Source organism: Canis lupus, chromosome 24, assembly GCF_011100685.1.
Source record: "Canis lupus familiaris isolate Mischka breed German Shepherd chromosome 24, alternate assembly UU_Cfam_GSD_1.0, whole genome shotgun sequence".
NCBI lineage: Eukaryota > Metazoa > Chordata > Mammalia > Carnivora > Canidae > Canis > Canis lupus.
This window is the reverse complement of record NC_049245.1, coordinates 32,675,216-32,693,929: the sequence shown is the minus strand read 5'-3', so window position 1 is coordinate 32,693,929 and position 18,714 is coordinate 32,675,216. Positions and strand designations below refer to the sequence as shown.

The following is an 18,714-nucleotide window of genomic DNA, read 5'->3' as shown; positions in this document are numbered from 1 at the left end:
TGTCATTTCCACTTGCAAAGCTCAGCTTGAATATGCCCTCCTTCCCCCTCCATGGTCTCCATCATGCCTCACCTGCACCCTTGGTGGAGCTTCCTCACTGGATCCTCGCTCTGCCCTTGCCCTTGGCCCAAGGTCTATATTCTACATAAGCAGCAGGGGTGAGGTCTGCAAATCAGACTTTGGGTCATTCCCTTGCTTCATTCAACCTTGGAAGCATTTCCATTCGACATCTGGAAAATCCAAACTCATCCCACCAGCCTCTGAAGTCCTGCATTGACCTGGCCTTGCCTTCCTCTGTGATCTTTCTTCACATTCCCGCTATCTTGTGGTCCATTTACTCTTTAATTCCTCAAACCAACTAAGTTCTTCCTGACCTCAGGCCTTCACGAGACTGTTCTCTCTGCATGGAATATTCTCTGTTCCTCTGCTCCCCTTACAGTGCCTTGTATATGGATTCCTGGCCCTGCCTTTTCAAATTTTGTTGCTCTGGGACTCTGACCAGTGGGACCTACAGGGCACAGCAGCCTCCAGGGCTCATCGCTTCTGTAAGTCAGGGAGTTCTGGCTGAGCCACCTGCAGTCCTGTGTAGTGTGGTGGATGTGACAGGGGCTACAGAGTCATTGGCTTCTGCCCCTACAGCTGGGAGACTCACCTGACCACAGATTCCTCTTCTGGAAGATGGGGGTTGCTGGGTAGGTATGACAACTGCCTCAAAAGGTGGTTGTGGGGAATAATTAGAGCCAGCATTTACAGAGCCCTTATTACATGCCAGACTGTGCACTAAGCATCTTATAGGCATTATCTCATTAAATTTTATAGCAGCTCTATGAGGTGGAAAGTGTTCTTAGTCCTGTTCTACGGAAGTGAAAGCTGAAGTGCAGAGAAGTTAAGTAGCTTCCCCAGAGTGATATATCCACCGAGTGGGGTGGGACTGAGCCTGTGGTATTCGGCTAGAAGGCACAGAAATGAATCAGCATCTACCTGGAACTTAGTAAGGGTTTGCTAAATGCTGCTGTCCATTCCCTTTTCTCCTCTCTGTCTCCAACCTCACAGTAAGGCGCTTCTGAGGGAAGAGCAAGAAAGCAATGAAGTCCCAAGAAAATATTCTATACCGCTGGCTAAAACATATACCTATATGTACTTTCCCCCCACTTAAGTGAAGTTCTATTTAGAATTTTCAGCTGGAGGTAAAAATCTTCAGAATCTTTTTTGGTGATGTTAGGTTGATTCTCTGAATTCAGCCACCAAATCCTATTTTTTGTCATCTAGCTTCACAGCAATGGAAAAATAATTATTTGGGGTAAATTTTGAAACTCGCATTCCCTCAGCAGCCACATCTCTCTCTGGGGCAGGGCAAGAGGGTAGGGCCTGGGGATTGAGACAGTGATACAACCTCTTTAAATCCATGAACATCTAAAAAAAAAAAAAAAAAAAAAAAAAAAAAAAAAATTTCCATGAACATCTGTGCTTCTGTAGAGGTCTCTGGAAAGAGGCAGAAAGTCCAGCTGTATTACCACTTGGGGACCAGGCATACTGGGTCTCCCCAGGCCTTCTGCTGTTTACACTATCTGAACTTGCTGATGGCTTGGCTAAAACAGTACCCAGAGACTGGCAGTCCCCAGCATACTGTGGAGGGAGGCCAGGAAAGAAAGTACTATCACTTCCATGCAGGCCAGCCAAAGGTCCAGAGGCTGGCCTGAGCTCCAGCTCTGCTAAGTACCTCTGGGTAAGGTTCTTCTCCCCTCAGACCTTGGGTGTCTCAAATGTAGAATGAAGTGGGTAAGCTGGGGTCTTTGTGGTAATTCTGACACATTTCTGTAAGTACTTTGACGCTCCTCCTATCAAGAGGGGGAATTTAATTTGAATCCTTTGAATGATGTGGCCTAACTAATGGATGCAATAGGAGTGATGCTGTGTGACCACCAAAATGGGGTTAGGGGAGGAGACACAGCCTCCCCCTGGCTCTCTCGGGACACTTTTGTCTTTGGAGCTTTGAGCTGCACATAAGGAATCTGAGGCTGCCACGGTCTGAGGAAGTTCAAACCAGCCCAAAGAAGTGTCCACATGGAGAAATCCTGCTAGGGCATGTGGAAAGATGCAGCTGGCAGCTGCTAGATGCACTGGCCCTTAGCTGTTCTTGCATGAGAGACCCAAGCCACAAGTACTTCCCCAATTTCTGACCCACAGAAATCATGAGAGATATCAAATTATTACTGTTATTTCAAACCACTAAGTACTAGAGCTGCAGTTGTTCAGCAATGGATAGCCAGAGTGGTCCCTAGCATGCTACTTCCAGCTCTGGGGTCCCTCTCCAGGTGTCTTTTTTAAAAAAAAAATAAATAAATAAAATAAATTATTTATTTATTCATTCATTCATTCATTCATTCATTCATTCATTCATTCATGAGAGACACACAGAGAGAAGCAGAGACACAGACAGAGGGAGAGGCAGGCTCCCTGCGGTGAACCTGATGTGGGACTCGATCCCTGGACCCTGGGATCATGACCTGAGCCGAAGGCAGATCTCAACCACTGAGCCACCTACGTGCCCCCCTCCAGAAGTCTATAAAAAACATACCTTAAATCCACTGTGGAGGATGAAAAGCAGCAAGATATGATTTCTATAATATTAACGTATCCATCTGTTGGTTCAACAAAATTTTACTTGTTATTCAGTGTATACTAGGCTTGGGACTAGACGCCATGAATGCAAGAACAGTACAACATCACTGCTCTTGAGGGGAGTTCATGGCCTAGTTGGGGAGATCGACTCACACCTCGATACTTATAAACAGTGTGGGGGGCATATAGCACAATTACCAGGATCGCTTGGAGAGGGTTTCAAGCTGCACCCCTTGCCTATCACAGGGATTCTAGTAGTGCCACATGGGGACACAGGGCATGGGCTTCTGCTACTGCCAGGAGGGTGTCAGAGCCCACACAGGTGAGGGGACAGAACAGAGTTTAGGGATTATTTCTGTATACAAACCTTTAAAATTTTTCAGAATCTTTAAAGAACTTAGTAGTTAAGATCTGTAATGAAAAGATGTGTAAGGCAGAGTGGGGGGCTCAGGGGAAGCTCAGTCATTTATACACAGTCACTAATTTTAAGGAAGTTACTCGCCCTCCTTCCTTTTTATCTATCCCTCACTGGGCACTGGGGATTTGGCTGTGAACAAAATAGACTCTGCTCTCATGAAGCTGACATTCTAGTGGAGCAACTCATACTAACGAGCAAACAGAATAAACAGCAGGTGGCAAAAGTACTAAGGAGAAAACCAAACAGGGCAAGAGGTATGGGATTTTTCTACAGAGTGGATAGGGAGCCTCTGATAGGTGGGACCCTGGTGCAGAGAGCCGAAGGCAGGGAGGGAAGCAGGCAAATACCTGGGGAAACTGTGCCAGGCAGAGGGAGGAGATGCAAGAGGTGGGGGCTTGCCTGGTGTGCAGAAAGATTGGCAGGAGGTCACAAAGCTGGAGTGCAGGAACCCTGAGGGTGGCTGACCCCTTCTGGGGTCCTGGAGGACAAAGGTGCCTCTGGATTGCGCTGTGATTTTGATTTTACTCTTTCACAGGCATTTCCAATTGGATGCTTTAATAGTTCCCTTCCATACCAATTTTCAGAGCTTTCTGGCTAGTGTGGGGTGAGGGAAGCTTCGGGTGAGTGAAGCCACCTCATCACGCAGGGCTCACAGAACACAGACACTGTATGCCTGAAGGTAGTGCCAGCAGGACTTGGAGCCTCTTGTCTTAAGCTGAAAGAGAAACAAAGTTCTCATTCTATTCTTCCTGCCTCTGTCTGGATAGAAATACAGATCAGAATCCACAAGACACAACATAGGTATAAATACTAACTAAATGGCCTCCCTTGGAACCTGGAAAAATAAGGCAGGGAGTATGGATTCCCCTGTGTCCTCGGCCCACAATAGCAGTCTGCACAGATTCCCAGTCCCTGGATTCAGTATTGCAGCCCTCCACCCTCCACTTCCAGGAATGGAGTCTTCGTGAGATGGCCGGCCCCCAGCCCAAGTGTCCTGTGTAACTCCTAGTGGCTCAGGACAGATACCCTTCAGCCAGAGCAACCTCTTCCCTGACCCAGCAGAAAAGATAAAAGCTCTTTATATTTTTTCATGATGCAAGTGTTGATATACCTGTTCACTATCTGTCTTCCCAGTTGGTTCCAAGAGGACAAGTACCCTGACTTTCCATGTTTGTCACTGTATCACCAGCACACAGCATAGCTCCTGATATATGGAAGAGGCTCAATAAATATAGTCATGAATGTTTTGGTAAACAAAATAGAAACTTAAGAAAATCTACACTGTCAAGCCAGTGATTGAAATAACAATCTGGGGATCCCTGGGTGGCGCAGCGGTTTAGCGCCTGCCTTTGGCCCGGGGCGCGATCCTGGAGACCCAGGATCGAGTCCCACGTCGGGCTCCCGGTGCGTGGAGCCTGCTTCTCCCTCTGCCTGTGTCTCTGCCTCTCTCTCTCTCTCTGTGCCTATCATAAATAAATAATAATAAAAAAAAAAAAATGAAATAACAATCTGGCCCTGGCTCCTGACCAAATAACAACGATAAGAATAAAATTAAAATAGCTCTTACATATGGGGTGTATATACTGTGCATCAGGACACGGTAACAGGTGCTTTCCATACATCCTCTTAGTTCCTTCATGGTAGCCCTGTATAACTAGATCCCTTTTAAATATACTGGGATGAAAATAAATAAATAAATAAATATACTGGGATGTACTGGAGACTGCATTCTCACCCAGGACTGGTTGGCTCCTAGGCCTCAGGGAAGCAGAGGACGTGAGAGCCCCCACCCCCCCGGAATAGATGAGGCTGCGGCAGTGGCAGGAGTGGGCTGCCAAGAAGAGGAAAGGAAGGGTCTCCTTTGTCTTCATTTACATTTGTGTCTACCTAGCCACCTGACCTGCTCAAGTTCTCTTCTAGCACTGAGAATCACAGAACGTTCCCTCATTCCTTCCGTCATTCATTCAATACTTACTAAGTGCATACTCTTCCCAGCAACGGTCCTGAAAGTACCTCAGAGGCACTGCCTGAGGGTTATCTAACCCTCACAATGGAGACCAGGACTCACAGAGCCACCTAAGGCCCCCATCCGGTTAGTCAGCAAATCGGGATTGAACCCATTCTTCCTCACTCCTAATTCAGTGCACATTCTTTGGGATGCTGCCTGCCAGTGATGGGGGCTTTGTCCTGATGTGGCTGAGAGCGCATCTGTCTCATCCCCATCACCAAACTGTTCTGTTATCAAACTCCCTGTCCCTCTGGCTTCTCTCTACATAAACGGCTGTCCCCACCTGGGTGAAACAAGGCCCCCGCTCTAACAAGGGGGAGGAGGAGCCTTTCAGAGCCCAGATTTCCTGAGCACCTACCACGAGCCTGCTGCACAGTGCCTACTAAAGGTTTTCTCAAAGAAAGAATGAATAAACGAATGAGTCAGGAAAGAATACAATGGAGTCGCTACCATGAAAAAGCTGGAGAGAGCCATGCAGCTGGGTGTCCTCCGAGGGCCTGGCAGGATCCTGTGCATGCTGTCTCCTGAATTTCAAAGAGTGACAGGCATCTACATGAGCAGCCTTCACAATGACAACTATAGTAAGGCAAAGAGAGAAACCACATCAGGGATTCGATGACAGAAAAAAAGATCCTGTGCTGAATTGCCTCTGATTCTGATGCCAGTGGGGAAGAGTGGCCCCATGAAGCCATTGTTTTACAGCTGCTCACCAAGAAGAGCCTACTTGACAGGGAATGTTGACAAGTGGAAATGACTCAGAAAAAACTTGTTTCTTGCCTACGTCAACCCCAAATTTGGGCATATCAAAGACACGCTTGTAGCTTCTTAGCCATTAAGCCATTTATAAAATACGTTGGAGTCAAATTTCATTTGTCTAATTATCCTTCAGGGAATGACTCACTCCAGATCACCAAGATTCCCACACTGTTACTCTTGTAAGTATCAAAACCTCGTCTGGAGACAGAAAGTTGAATAGTGGCGTTGCCTAGGACTGGGGAGGGATGGGGTTGGGAAGGTGATGGGTAATGAAAATGTTCTAAAACTAATTATGGTGATAGACTAACAACTTCATAAATACACTGAAGGCCACTGACGTGTACACTTTAAATGAGTGAATTGTACGGTATATGAATTATATCTCAATAAAGCTATAAAAAAGCCCTTATCTGAATTATAATGGACAAATTTTTCTCATATAATGCATTAATGTGTTACCAACCTTTTCTAAATGATTGGAGATCATAGCTGTGTATCTGCTATAATACAGCAATGCTCTATTACCATATACAGGACAGTTTGATCTACACTAAATGGCCCCATATTTTTTCTTTTCTTTTTTTAAAAGATTTTATTTATTCATGAGAGACACAGAGAGAGATGCAGAGACATAGACAGAGGGAAAAGCAGGCTCCCTGCGAAGAGCCTGATGAGGGGCTTGATCCCAGGACCCCAGGATCATGACCTGAGCCAAAGGCAAACGCTCAACCACTTAGCCACCCAGGCGTCCAGACCATCTTTATTTTCTGTTTACTTTAGTTTTTCTGCCAAGGCACTTTACTTTCATCATAAAGCTTGGTGGTTAAGCTCACGTGCATGGGTCATGTATCACTTACTGACTTATGTGATCTCTGGTGAATTACTAGATCTCTCTGTGCCTCTGTTTCTCCATTTGTAAAACAGCAGTACTTACCTCACTGGAGGGTTGTGTGAGTTAAAGATGATGTGGATAAAGCATTTATTGCTGTTTCTGGCAACGGGAAGCCAGACTGAATTTCAGTCATCAACACTATTCTCACCACTGTTAGTACAGCTGCCCTAAAAGGACCCTTCTGAGCTATGGGCTTAGAAACCAGAAAAACCACCTAGAGTATTCAATATACCTGATGTGTTCAATAAGATGAAACAGGCACTGGGAGTATAATTTCAGGATTGGACTTTGGGACATCCCATGGGAAGGCTTTCAGCTTCAGTGACACTAGGTAATTTGTCCCAGTTCACCCTTAAACAGAAATACCAGAGACCTGGTAAGGTTTCTCAAGATCCTGGCATCTGGGCAGCCCGGGTGGCTCAGTGGTTTAGCACCACCTTCAGCCCAGGGTGTGATCCTGGAGATCCGGGATGAAGTCCTACGTCGGGCTCCCTGCGTGGAGCCTGCTTCTCCCTCTGCCTGTGTCTCTGCCTCTCTCTCTCTGTCTCTCTGTCTCTCATTAATAAATAAAATCTTAAAAAAAAAAAAAAAAAGATCCTGGCATCTGGGAGGCTAGTGCCCAGGGGGATACAGTAGGCTTTCTCTAGACTAATGGTTTCTAAAATTCAGAGGTCACAGATTCCTTTGAGAATCTGAGCAAAGCTATGGACATTTGGCCCAGAAAAGTATATTTGTAAATACTGTACCCATGAGTACAGAGGAATCCTGAATCCCAGAAACTAACCATAAACCCCTGGTTGAAAATTGTAGCTCTAGGGGAGCCTGGGTGGCTCAGTGGTTGAGCATCTGCCTTCAGCTCAGATCACAGGGTCCTGGGATCAAATTCTCATCGGGGTCCCTGGTCTCGGCCTCTTTCTATGTCTCTCATGAATAAATGAAATCTTTAAAAACAAAAAACAAAACTGCAGCTCCAGACTTCCTATAACCCTGGCATCCTCAAGATTCTGTGGCTGTGAGCCCCAGTACTCCCACAGCAACTGCAACAGAGGCCTTCTAGAGGCATGCCCTTCCGAACTGGCCTTAGCCAGATAAACAGTCCTGGGAGCTGATTGTTGCATCTTAGTCACTGCAAATAACTGCATCCAGGGGATTCCCAGGGACAGTCAGTAAGAACAGGACAAAAGCCTTGCTGATAAACAGCTGGGGAGCCCCAGCCCTAGGGCAGCTGCCAGATAGACTAGACTTTCACTCTGCCACCAACAAAAAGGAATTTTAGGAGCTAGAGGCAGGCTAGACAAAGAGAAGGAATTCAAAGGAGGTGGAAATCCCCCAAGCTCCTGGGACTACTAGGTCTTGGACAGAGAAATAAAGGCTGGAGATTCTGCTCTAACTGCAGGGAGACACAGCTGAAAGATGGTGGGCAGGTTGTGGGGAAGGGAGGGGACTGAACAATGGATCAGAGGCTGTTAAAAATGATTAAATGATGCCAGAAATGCTTCAGTGTGAACACAGGCCCAGAGTACCCATACTTCCAAGCAGGCCATTCGTATTTCATGAACTACAATTCTCTTCCGACTAGAAGGGACCTGCACCAGCTCTCTGCATCAGACTAGTGGGCTGTGCTTGTTTCTCCAGGCTGGTTTTTTCTTGCTTTTGCTCCTCTATCACAGTATTAAAATTCCCATAATGTGCCTTAGACTTTATGAAAATAGCTTTGCAACAATTGGTGGACAGGAAAGTTGGCATCATGCCCAAATCTGCTAATAACTCCCGTGTATGATTCCATCAGCATAAGTAGATGGTTAGAGAAACTCATTCTCTTTGGAGCCACTAGAAGCAAACTGTTTTTCTGATGCTATTTAAAAAATGGTCTGTAAACTGCAGTGTGTTATTGTAGAACTTCCATAAAGGGCCATCCTGCTTTTTTCTTCATGGGACCAAAATTCCTTTCTAATTTCACTTGGAATCTATTTGTTCAAATAGAAATAAAGGTATTTAGACAAACATTTGGGATACTACAGTACAGTGGTATGAGCACTGTGACTACCCACCTGGTTTAGTTTCTTTTTCCTACTTGCATCTCTTCAGATTTTCCACTGTTGACTAATCAGTGTGGAAATTCTAAGGGACCAGAAGAAAAACAAAAATTAGAGCCAGACACACTCTATGGCTGTAAACTAAAACAATCTTTTGGGAAGACAAGTTAAGCTACTACTAGTTAACATCTAGTAACATGTTAAAAGTACACATCCTTTGGGTCAAATATCTAGGAGTTTATGCTATAGGTATGTTCCCACAAGTAAAAGGATGCTCAGTAACATATACTGTGTAACAGCAAAGAAAATAGGAAACAAGTTAAATGTTAAGAGGAAGAATTAAGTTACAGTGTATTAATACAGCAAGAAAGTAGGCGGCCATTACAAAGAATGAGACAGATTTCCTTGAACTGACAAGGAAAAATATACATGCTCTGTTAAAAAAGTACTACAAACTGTATATGTCATCATATTTAATAAAAAATATGAACATGATTGTTTATGCTTAGAAAACTATAACATTTGTATACAATACACAGTTTTTTATATCTACACAGCAGCAAACCATAAACAGTCTCTCTGGGACTCAGGAACTATGGGAAAAGGAGTGAAAGACTTTTACTTTTTCCATGAATAATTTTTGTTTTGGTTAAAAACTTTGTAAGAGGCACACATAACTTTCACAATCATTATACATGCTGCCTATCTAGAATTCTAAAATATCAAGAGTGAGTGCAAAAGACATTTTCAGACAAAGACTGAGCAAGTTTGCCCTTCAGACTCCAAGAATGTTCTCCAACAGAAGGGAAACCAAACACAGAAAGTGAGATTTTTGGAATCAACAGTGAGCAAAATTAGTAAGTACAGCGTGTTGGTAAATCTAAAACACTGAGTGAAATAAAGCTAAGTGGGGACATAAACACAAATTTGATGATAACATATTTGACAATAAGAGCATCAAGGACGGAAGAGAGATCAGAACAAAAACTTCAGGAGAAACAGAAATACTGTTTAATTGAGACAATATATCCATGATGCATATTAAAAACTTTTAAGGTAAAATGACAAAACATAGAAATAGAACATTTAAGTTTCAAAGCAGTTAGCATGTTCCTGGGTAGAGAGGTCTAATTATCCAAAAACATTAATCATCTCCAAATTACTACTTAGTTTTAATTAAACTTTAATAAGAATATAAAGGTTTTGGGGGGTTTTAAAGTAAAATTACTTTAAAGTTCATATGGAATAATAAACTCTCCAAAATTTAGCCAAGAAATAAGAAAGGAAATTATTTTTTAAATGTAAACAAAGGATCTGTCTTAAGAGATAATAAAAATTTACTTTATAAAGACTGAAGAAAAAGATATGGTTGTAACACAGGGATACACAAATAGGTCTGTGGACTAAAGCAGCAAGTTCAGAAATGGATACAAGAAAGGAACTTATTTATCACAAAGATGGAATTTCAATGCAAAACAGAAAAGACGGCTTATTTAAGAAATAGTGCTGACATATCTTGAACAAAGCTTCACCACTACCTCTTTGCTACGTTAAACATAATTCCAAAGGGATTAAAGGTTCAGGATTAAATAATTAAAACCATAAAAGAATTGGAAGAACGTTTAGGAAAAATATTTATATAACTCTGAGGTGGGGAAATTATTACTAAACAAGGCAAAAAATCCAGACACTGTGAAGAAAAAAATAGAAAAAGTTTCATAAACAAATAATAGATTAGAAAAAATTTTTGCAATACATATAGAATCCTTAATACATAAATATTAAAAGAGCTCCTGTAACTTGAGAAAAAAGTAAACAATTCCCAAGAAAAAAAGGTGAAGGAAATGTACAGAAGAGGAAAATAAAATGGCCAACTAACATGAAACAATGTTCAATCTCACTAATAGTAAAGAAAATACAAGGCAAGACACCATTTTCTGACATCAGCTTGGTCACAGAAAAAAACAGTACAGACAGAGGAAGGGATGGAGGGAGGAGGGGAAGGGGGAGCAGAGGGACAGATGGTAGGAGGGAAAAAAGGAAAGACTATCTAATATTGGCAAGGATGAAAAAAATAATATTGGCAAGGATGTAGGGAAATGGAAGTACTCATATTTCTGGGAAGGATGCAATTTACTAAATTCTTTATAAAGTTGGATGATACTCTATTAAAATGTCAAATACATATACAACATGTACATTATTATTAAATTATGATATTGTTTTTGAAAATGTAACCTATAGAGATAAAAGCGCCAGTATAGTCAATGGTATTATAATAGTGTTGTATGGTGACAGATGGCGGCTATGGCTATAGTGACACAGCATCACCTATGACTTGTCTAATCACTATGTCACACATCTGAAACTAATGTAACATTATGTGTCAGCTATACTTCAATTAAAATAAAAGCACCAGCAGAGGATATATATATAAAGATATTTAACGCAACAATATTTCTAGTGAAAACAAAACATAACAGATTGAAAATCTATCAAAGGAGAAATGCTGAATATATTGTGGACCCCTAGGTCTAAAAGCCCTGAAGCTACTTAAAAGGATGCATTAGATTTATACCTACCCAGGACATATTGTTTAGTGGGAAAAATAAAGTGCAAAATAAAAGTATGATCCCACTTCTGACAAAACAAATAACCACACATCTACCCAACCCTACATCCATTTCAACAGAAGACGGGAGAAAGGTGTGAAAGGATATGCACCAAACTCATTTCAGAAGGACAGAAATGGGAAGCAGGGGGAAGGGAGAAACTATAACTTTTTCTTTATAACATCTTCAAATTCTTTAGTTACAAGGAGCACAGGTATTATTTTTGGGAAAATTAATGAAAATAAAAACAATGACAAGCATATGAGAGCAGAGAAAAATGCTGATAAGCATGTTATACACTACGTGTATTATCTTTACATATAGTTAACTTCATTTACTGTCACTTTCTTTTTTGTCCGAAATAGAACATCTTAATAGCTGGAAAACAATTAAAAAAAAAAAAAAGCTTCATAGAGGGGAAAAAAAGGTTTTTTAATTCCTAAGCATTTATGCTTTTTATTTAAGAAGGGGCAAAATATTTTCTAAGAAAAAATAGTATTTTCCCTATTAAACCCCAAAAGAAAGCCTAAACCTTTGGCTTGAAATTGCCCCATTTAGGTGGTGTGTCGGCTTGTTCTGTGCTGTTGACTGTTTTCCATGGCTCACTGCCCTTGACTGCTTTCCTCCCCCAAACCAATTAAATACACTCCTGGGAGTGAACTGGCTGCTGGGAACCAAAGCCCTGTAAATCCCTCATCTCTGCTCACAGGCTCTCTTGGTCTCCAAGCAGATGCTTTGGCTTCTACATCAAATGGGTTCTGGAATCCAAAGAAGTGAAATGGCTTTGCAAACCATTCTGATGGAAGGAGGAGAGGAAAGGGTTTATCCCAGCAGATGAAATAGAAGAGATGAGGAACAGTGTTCCCAACAAGCTCCTGAAGAACAGCGACTATACCGAATCTGCATTTCAGTTACGTGCAAGGTACATTCTGGCCTTCCCTGGTGAAGTGCTTTGTTTTTAACTGTTATTTTATTTCACTGACAATAAATTTTGCCTTGAAATAATAATGATACCTCACATTTCTACAACACTTTATTGTTTACAGAGCACTTTATTTTTTTTTAAACATTTTTTTATTTATTTATGATAGTCATACAGAGAGAGAGAGAGGCAGAGACACAACAGGCAGAGGGAGAAGCAGGCTCCATGCACCGGGAGCCTGATGTGGGATTCGATCCCGGGTCTCCAGGATCACGCCCTGGGCCAAAGGCAGGCGCCAAACCGCTGCGCCACCCAGGGATCCCTACAGAGCACTTTAAAGTACCTTTCTCGTTTCACCTTCACAATGACCGGGTATCAGATGAGTATCATTCCCACTTACAGGTGAAAATGACTCAGAGAAGTTAAGAATCTTTCTAAGTCACATGGCAAGTTGGAAATAGAGCTGCAACTCAAATTTGAGTCTCCAAATCCAAGTCCAGTAGGGAGCTCAGGTATGAAATCACAGGGAGGAGGGGGAATTACAGACAAGCCGATGAATAAAAGCAGGCTCTTGGGACTAACAGTTTTTCCTGTACCTTAGGAAAAAAATTATAGTCTTGGAGTAATATCCTACGCCACCTCAGAGAGAAACTTTGTTCATATACTGGAATAGAGCTGCTAAATATAGAAAGGAAATCCCATATTCCTGTGTCTGCCCACCCACATTGTACCCAACCTTCAATGCCATTAGACCTCTAAAGCCCAGGGGACAGAGGATGTATCTCTTTCATCTCTATGCTCTCAGGGTCTAGCCCTGGGTCTGGCACAGACTAGAAGCCACTAAATTTCTACCTTTAATAGTTTCAAATCCATCTACCTCTTCCATCCATCCCACCCACCCCTGGCTCCCAATGGTCCTACCCAATGCCAATCCTCACTCCCCATGACTACTGTGACTTCCCTTCAACCCATCCCCCACACAGCAACCACCACCCACAAAGGCCTTACTGACTCATCACTACCACCACCACCACCATCATCATCATCATCATCATCAGGCAGCCCCTGACTAATTCTCTGAACCCTAATCTCCACCTCTTTCTCAGTTTCCTTTTCCTCTATGCTTTGGCCACACTGGCTTCCCTTTATTCTCTCTGATATTGCATATGCTTTCCTGCCATGGGCTCTTGCACACATGTAACTGTCCCCTACCTGGATTATACCTTCCTACAACGCCCTACTTCCCCACCTCCTGCCTTAGCTCTTGGCCTAATGGACACCTCACCTCAGTTTAACCACTGCCTCTTCAAGCAAGCCTGCCCTGACCACATTCCTGTGTATTCACTTTATAACACCACCATTCATCTGTGGCCATGAAGGACCATGTGCAGAAGGATCATGCCTGTTTTATGAAATACTGTCTACCTATCACCTTGCCTAGTGCCTGGCAGATAATTAGGGGCTCAATGAGTATTATCTGAAAACATGAAAACTGTATTGAACTGTTCCTCTTTCTCAAGCTTTCCATGGCACCGTCCCTCTCTTGGGGCACATAATGACATGTGTGAGAGTTATCTGAGTCTTTTTTCCCCTATCAGACTACAAGCTACTTAGAAATCTAATTTATCTTGGTATTCCCCATAGCGCCTTGCATAATGCCTAAACACAAGGGTTCTTCTGCACAGTGGATGGATTCTTGTACACGCACAGGAAAGTACAAAGGAAGGCTCCAACCTCTCACCAACTATAGACAATGATTTCTCCTACCTGGGGGACTGCAGCATAAGGCATGAGCACTTCTGAGACAGGCGAAGACTCTGCCCAGAGAATCAGAAGTGAAACCTGAAAAGCAGTGGTAGTATATGGGTGAGAAGATAGAGGAGTGGAGGACAGGACAAGCCTGTACTGCTAAATGGGAGTTTCTTACACTGGCAGAAACTTTCTGATACCCAAGTGGAATGTGTGTAAGAGATCCAACAAAGTTCACCTCTGACCTAGACATGGCTTATTAAAAAATTGGAGATGTGAAACCACTGGGTGATGGTTTAAGTGTTTTTCTGTACTATCTAGCTTTCCTTCCATGAACATGTTCTAATTTTGTAATCTGGAAAAAAAACCCACCATAATAAATGTCATAAAAACAAGCCAACAGAAAATCCAGTAGTGATCTTAGACTGAAGAATTACCCATCCTTATTTCTCCTTACTAAACCTGGGATTGCAGATTCAGAGTCCTCCACGGTGGAGCCCCTGCAATGAGTGAGGGAGAGTTTCTGCCTTTCATCTGAAGCCTTGGATGGGAAGGTGCCAGGAGTGAAAGCTTTAGCAGGGCGCAGCTCTCGTTTCTCCCTAATGCAAACTCTGGCAAAGCTCTGAGAATCAGGAAATGGAGGGGAAGTGTGGGAATAAACAACCAGCTCAAGACCAGGACCCCCACCCACTAGAAGCCAATCCACTGCAACTGTTCATTTACATTCACCATCCTGTCTTTCCTGATGCACCAAGAACTTCACAAGGCCACAGGCTGTCTCCTCATGGCCCTGTTCCTCCACCCTTGTGCTCAGTATTAGTCTGTCTTCAGTGTAATTTACTGAAAGGCAGAGACCACATTTATAACGTACTAAACATAATGACTGACCTAGGTCCCTGGGACGTGATAAGAACACATCAGCTACCAATACTTTATTTCTGTAGTGTCCTGAAGGTCATTATTCATTTTGGAAAAGCCAAGTTGAAGAATAATAATTTCTTGGAAGATTAAAGAGACTTCTTTAAAATAAAGTTAGGAAATGCTGGCCTCCTCAAGTAAGAGCGAATGCATTTTCATCTGCAGTTCAGAATCATTCAGCATTGCGGCTGACTTGCAGCTTCCAAAGGAACCACTCTTTGAAGGAGTAGTGCTCACAGTTTTCACAAAGCATTTCTGAGAGATTTCCAGGAGGTAGTGAGCTCAGCCTTGAGTTGTGATTAATGACTTGTTTCCAAGAACTTTAGATTTTCCACATCTCTCTCCACTTAGGAATCACTTCTGGCCCCTTGTGAAAACACTCAGCAGAGTTAATTGGGTGAACTCAGCTTCTTGTCACACAGAAAATAACACCTGCCACCAGTTTCTTCCTTAAGTGGCCGGGCCAGCATCCTCTGGTCCCAGCAGAAGAGCATCCACTTTTGTTTTTGGTCTTAGCACCTGACTGAGTGATAGGAAACAGTGCTAAGGCTTGGCTGAAAGAGCCAGCATAGCAGCTCCAAGGGATTTCGACAGTTATCAGTTCAGAGATGACCTCATGTCCCTCATATAAATGCCAAGCTATGACCAAGGGGACCAGGGCCTGTATACACTGGCTAACATTCTCCTTCTGGAAACCATAAAGTAGCTAATCCAAGCATGTATTTTTGTGTCAACTAATGTGCTATGAGCTTTGTTTCATCCTCGTGGTACCCGTGGAGGTAGGTATAACTGCAACCCCTTACTTAGAGAAACAGGCTCTACAAGGTAATCTGTTCAAGATGTCTCCCCTAGGAGGTGGTGAGGGCAGAGCTCTTACTGCTACTCTCCCCAGCTTCTCACTGAACTCTAGAAAGTCTGAGTGACAGGGACTACAGACATCCACCAGCCTAGGGGCGCAAACGTAAATGCCCATAGGGGCCAAGGGGCAGGGGAGAGACTAGAGATGGTGACAGACCAGCAAGCAAATGGCATATATAGTAATGAACTGGAGAACACACCTGCTAAAGACATTCAAATTCATACAAAAATAAAAATCAAAGGCAGGTACTGTCATTCCAGAGTATCAACTCCTCACCACCATCTTTGGAAGAGGGACCACCCTTTTTTTAAGTAGGTGCCATGCATAGTGTGGAACCCAACACAGGGCTTGAACTCATGACCCTGAGATCAAGACCTGAGCCGAGGGGCACATGGGTGGTTCAGTCAGTCAAGAGTCTGCCTTCAGCTCAGGTCATGATTCTAGGGTCCTGGGGGAGAGGCCCATGTTGGGCTCCCGGCTCAGCAGGGAGTCTGCTTCTCCCTTTCTCTCTGCCCCTCCACCTGCTCATGCACTCTCTCTCAAATAGATAAAAATAAAATATTTTTAAAAAGCAATAAAGGGACACCCTGGTGGCTCAGTGGTTGAGCATCTGCCTTTGGCTCGGGTCATGAACTCGGGATCCTGGGATCAAGTCCTGCATTGGGCTCCGCTCAGGGAGCCTGCTTCTCCCTCTGCCTGAGTCTCTGCCCCTCTCTGTGTCTCTCATGAATAAATACAATCTCCAAAAAAATTAAAAATAAATAAAAACAAAATAAAAAAATAAGACCGGAGTTGAAATCAAGGGTCAAGGGTCAGATATTTAACCAACTGAGCCAACCAGGTACCCCTGGAATCATTTTTTTAATTAGCCAAAGTGTAGAGATCTTGAGTAGCTGGGCTGGGGCTGAGGCAGAGACAGAGACAGAGGCAGAGGCAGAGGTGGAGGCGGAGGCGGAAGCCCACTGCCCATGACCATGGGTGATTCCATGGCAACAATGGTCCACTTTCAAAGGGTTGAGATGCTGGTGAAGACCAAAACTCTCAGATATGCAAAGGGGCTTTGAGAACCCTCCTAGTAACCATGATCTTAATTCAAGCAGTTTTAAAAAATTATTTTATTTTTAAAAGATTTTATTTATTTATGAGAGAGGGTGAGAGAGAGCATGAGAGGGGTAAGGGACAGAGAGAGAAGCAAACTCCTGGCTGAGCAGGGAGCCCAACTTTGGGCCTGATCTCGGGACTCTAGGATCATGACCTGGGCTGAAAGCAGACACTTAACCGACTGAGTCACTTAGGCACCTCAATTCAAGCAGTTTTTAAATACTGTATCTTCCTGAAGGCTGGAGCCTCTAATAGCCTTAAAGATAAAAGTCCCTTAAACTGCCAACATCTAGAACCCTGGCAACTCTAAAATCCAAGATTTGACAACATCATTGGCTTTTCTTTGCCCTTTGGCTCCAGCCATGGTGTCCTGAAGCAGCAGAGGCCATGTCTCGGTGGAAGAGCAGCAGAGAGATTTTCCTTCCTTTTCTCCCTCTTTTTAGCCAGGCTAGGGACTAGGATGGCGGGCTCTCCATAAAATGGAATATGCTAGGCCTCCTCTGGACCTGTGTGCCAGGCTTTCTACCAGGTAACAGGATTATGGTAATGGAAGAGACAGACTCAGGAGAGCGAACCTGTGGTTAGGAGAGAGGATGAATGGGGTGAATGGAAGAAAGTCCTGTAACTATGTAAGCACGGTTCAGGTGAACACAAGGAAGGCGTTCAGGATAATCTGAGAACATACCCTGGAGGTTAATCCTCAATCAGTGGAGTTAGGGAATGACGACACTGACCACCTCAGGTTATGCAAAAGGCTGAGCACCTAAGAGACACTCAATAGTGTTGTTATTTCTCCTCCCTCCCTATTGTGTGTGAGAGTGCACACATGCAAACACATCACACTGACATTTTCTTTCTTCAGGAACAACAAATTTACAAAACTATAAAAACTCAGAAAGTAACTTACTGTTGCCTGTTTTATGTCCTCTTTTAATTGTCCTTATAGGTGCTAGTTTTTACCCACTCTGGCATACTGAAAACAAAGGGTAGTTTGCTCCTCAAGCCCTAAAGATTCTCCTCAAAGCAAGAGATATGGATGGTTCATTTCAAGCTGAATTCCAAAATATAGCTATCATCTAGTTTTGTCCCCTCATTTAGGAAGAAAAGAGGAAACCAGGGCCCAGGGAGTGTAGAACACTTGCTCAGGGCCACAAAGCCTGTGTGGGTGGCCCCTTGGTTCTTAAAGCTGAAGGCTTTCCCCTTTAACAGTGATTTCCCATCTATCTCTACCAGCTAGCAGGGGAGGTGGGTCGCACGCAGCAGCTGCAGGACATGTACCTCCAACCACCAGAGAACTGTCAGCTCAGGTGGTCAGCTCCAGTGCCCACCGGTGAGGGGCCTGGACCAACAAGGCCTCTGCATAGAATGGCTCACCTGGTTGAAAATCCTGAACACAGACCCCAAAAAATAAAATGCTGAAGTGCTTACTGACATTTGTTCTGTTTACTTTCTAGACATCAATGGCAAATTTTAAAAAGGAAGCAATAAAAAGACCACAAAGCCAAAGTTAAAGCCTTCCAACACTTCTTTCCATCTTGGGAGTCCGCGCAGCTGCTGTGGCAGTGGGGCTCATGTGACAAGTTAACTTCAGAAACCCGATCACTCCTGTATCTTACATTTAGAATACGAATCTTGTATTTGGGAGGGGAAGATTACAGGGAATTGTCACTTCCAGAGACATTTTTCTCTAGAGCGTTTAAAATTGTTTGTAGCACCTTCGTAATCAGAGAAAAAACTAAAAGTTTTACAAATCCCAGTGTCTAAGGAAGGACTTAATTCTTCACCTATCTTGATGCAAGGAGCTGCTTTTAAAGCTTTAGC

General features: G+C 43.4%; 1 protein-coding gene across 7 annotated transcripts in view; it reads right to left on the bottom strand.

Annotated features, from left to right (window-relative positions):
* The window catches only part of PKIG (cAMP-dependent protein kinase inhibitor gamma), a 100,401-nt gene that overhangs the window by 13,967 nt on the left and 67,720 nt on the right, over window positions 1-18,714 (bottom strand). For 3 of the 7 annotated variants that reach the window (XM_038572412.1, XM_038572414.1, XM_038572413.1), the window contains one exon: window positions 8,748-8,817. In XM_038572412.1, coding sequence (XP_038428340.1) covers window positions 8,800-8,817 — 18 coding nt within the window. In that variant the 3' untranslated portion in view covers window positions 8,748-8,799. Of the gene's footprint in view, window positions 1-2,578; window positions 2,643-5,498; window positions 5,625-8,747; window positions 8,818-14,033; window positions 14,109-18,714 lie in introns of all 7 variants that reach the window. The other 4 variants (XM_038572418.1, XM_038572417.1, XM_038572416.1 and 1 more) reach the window with 4 other exon arrangements.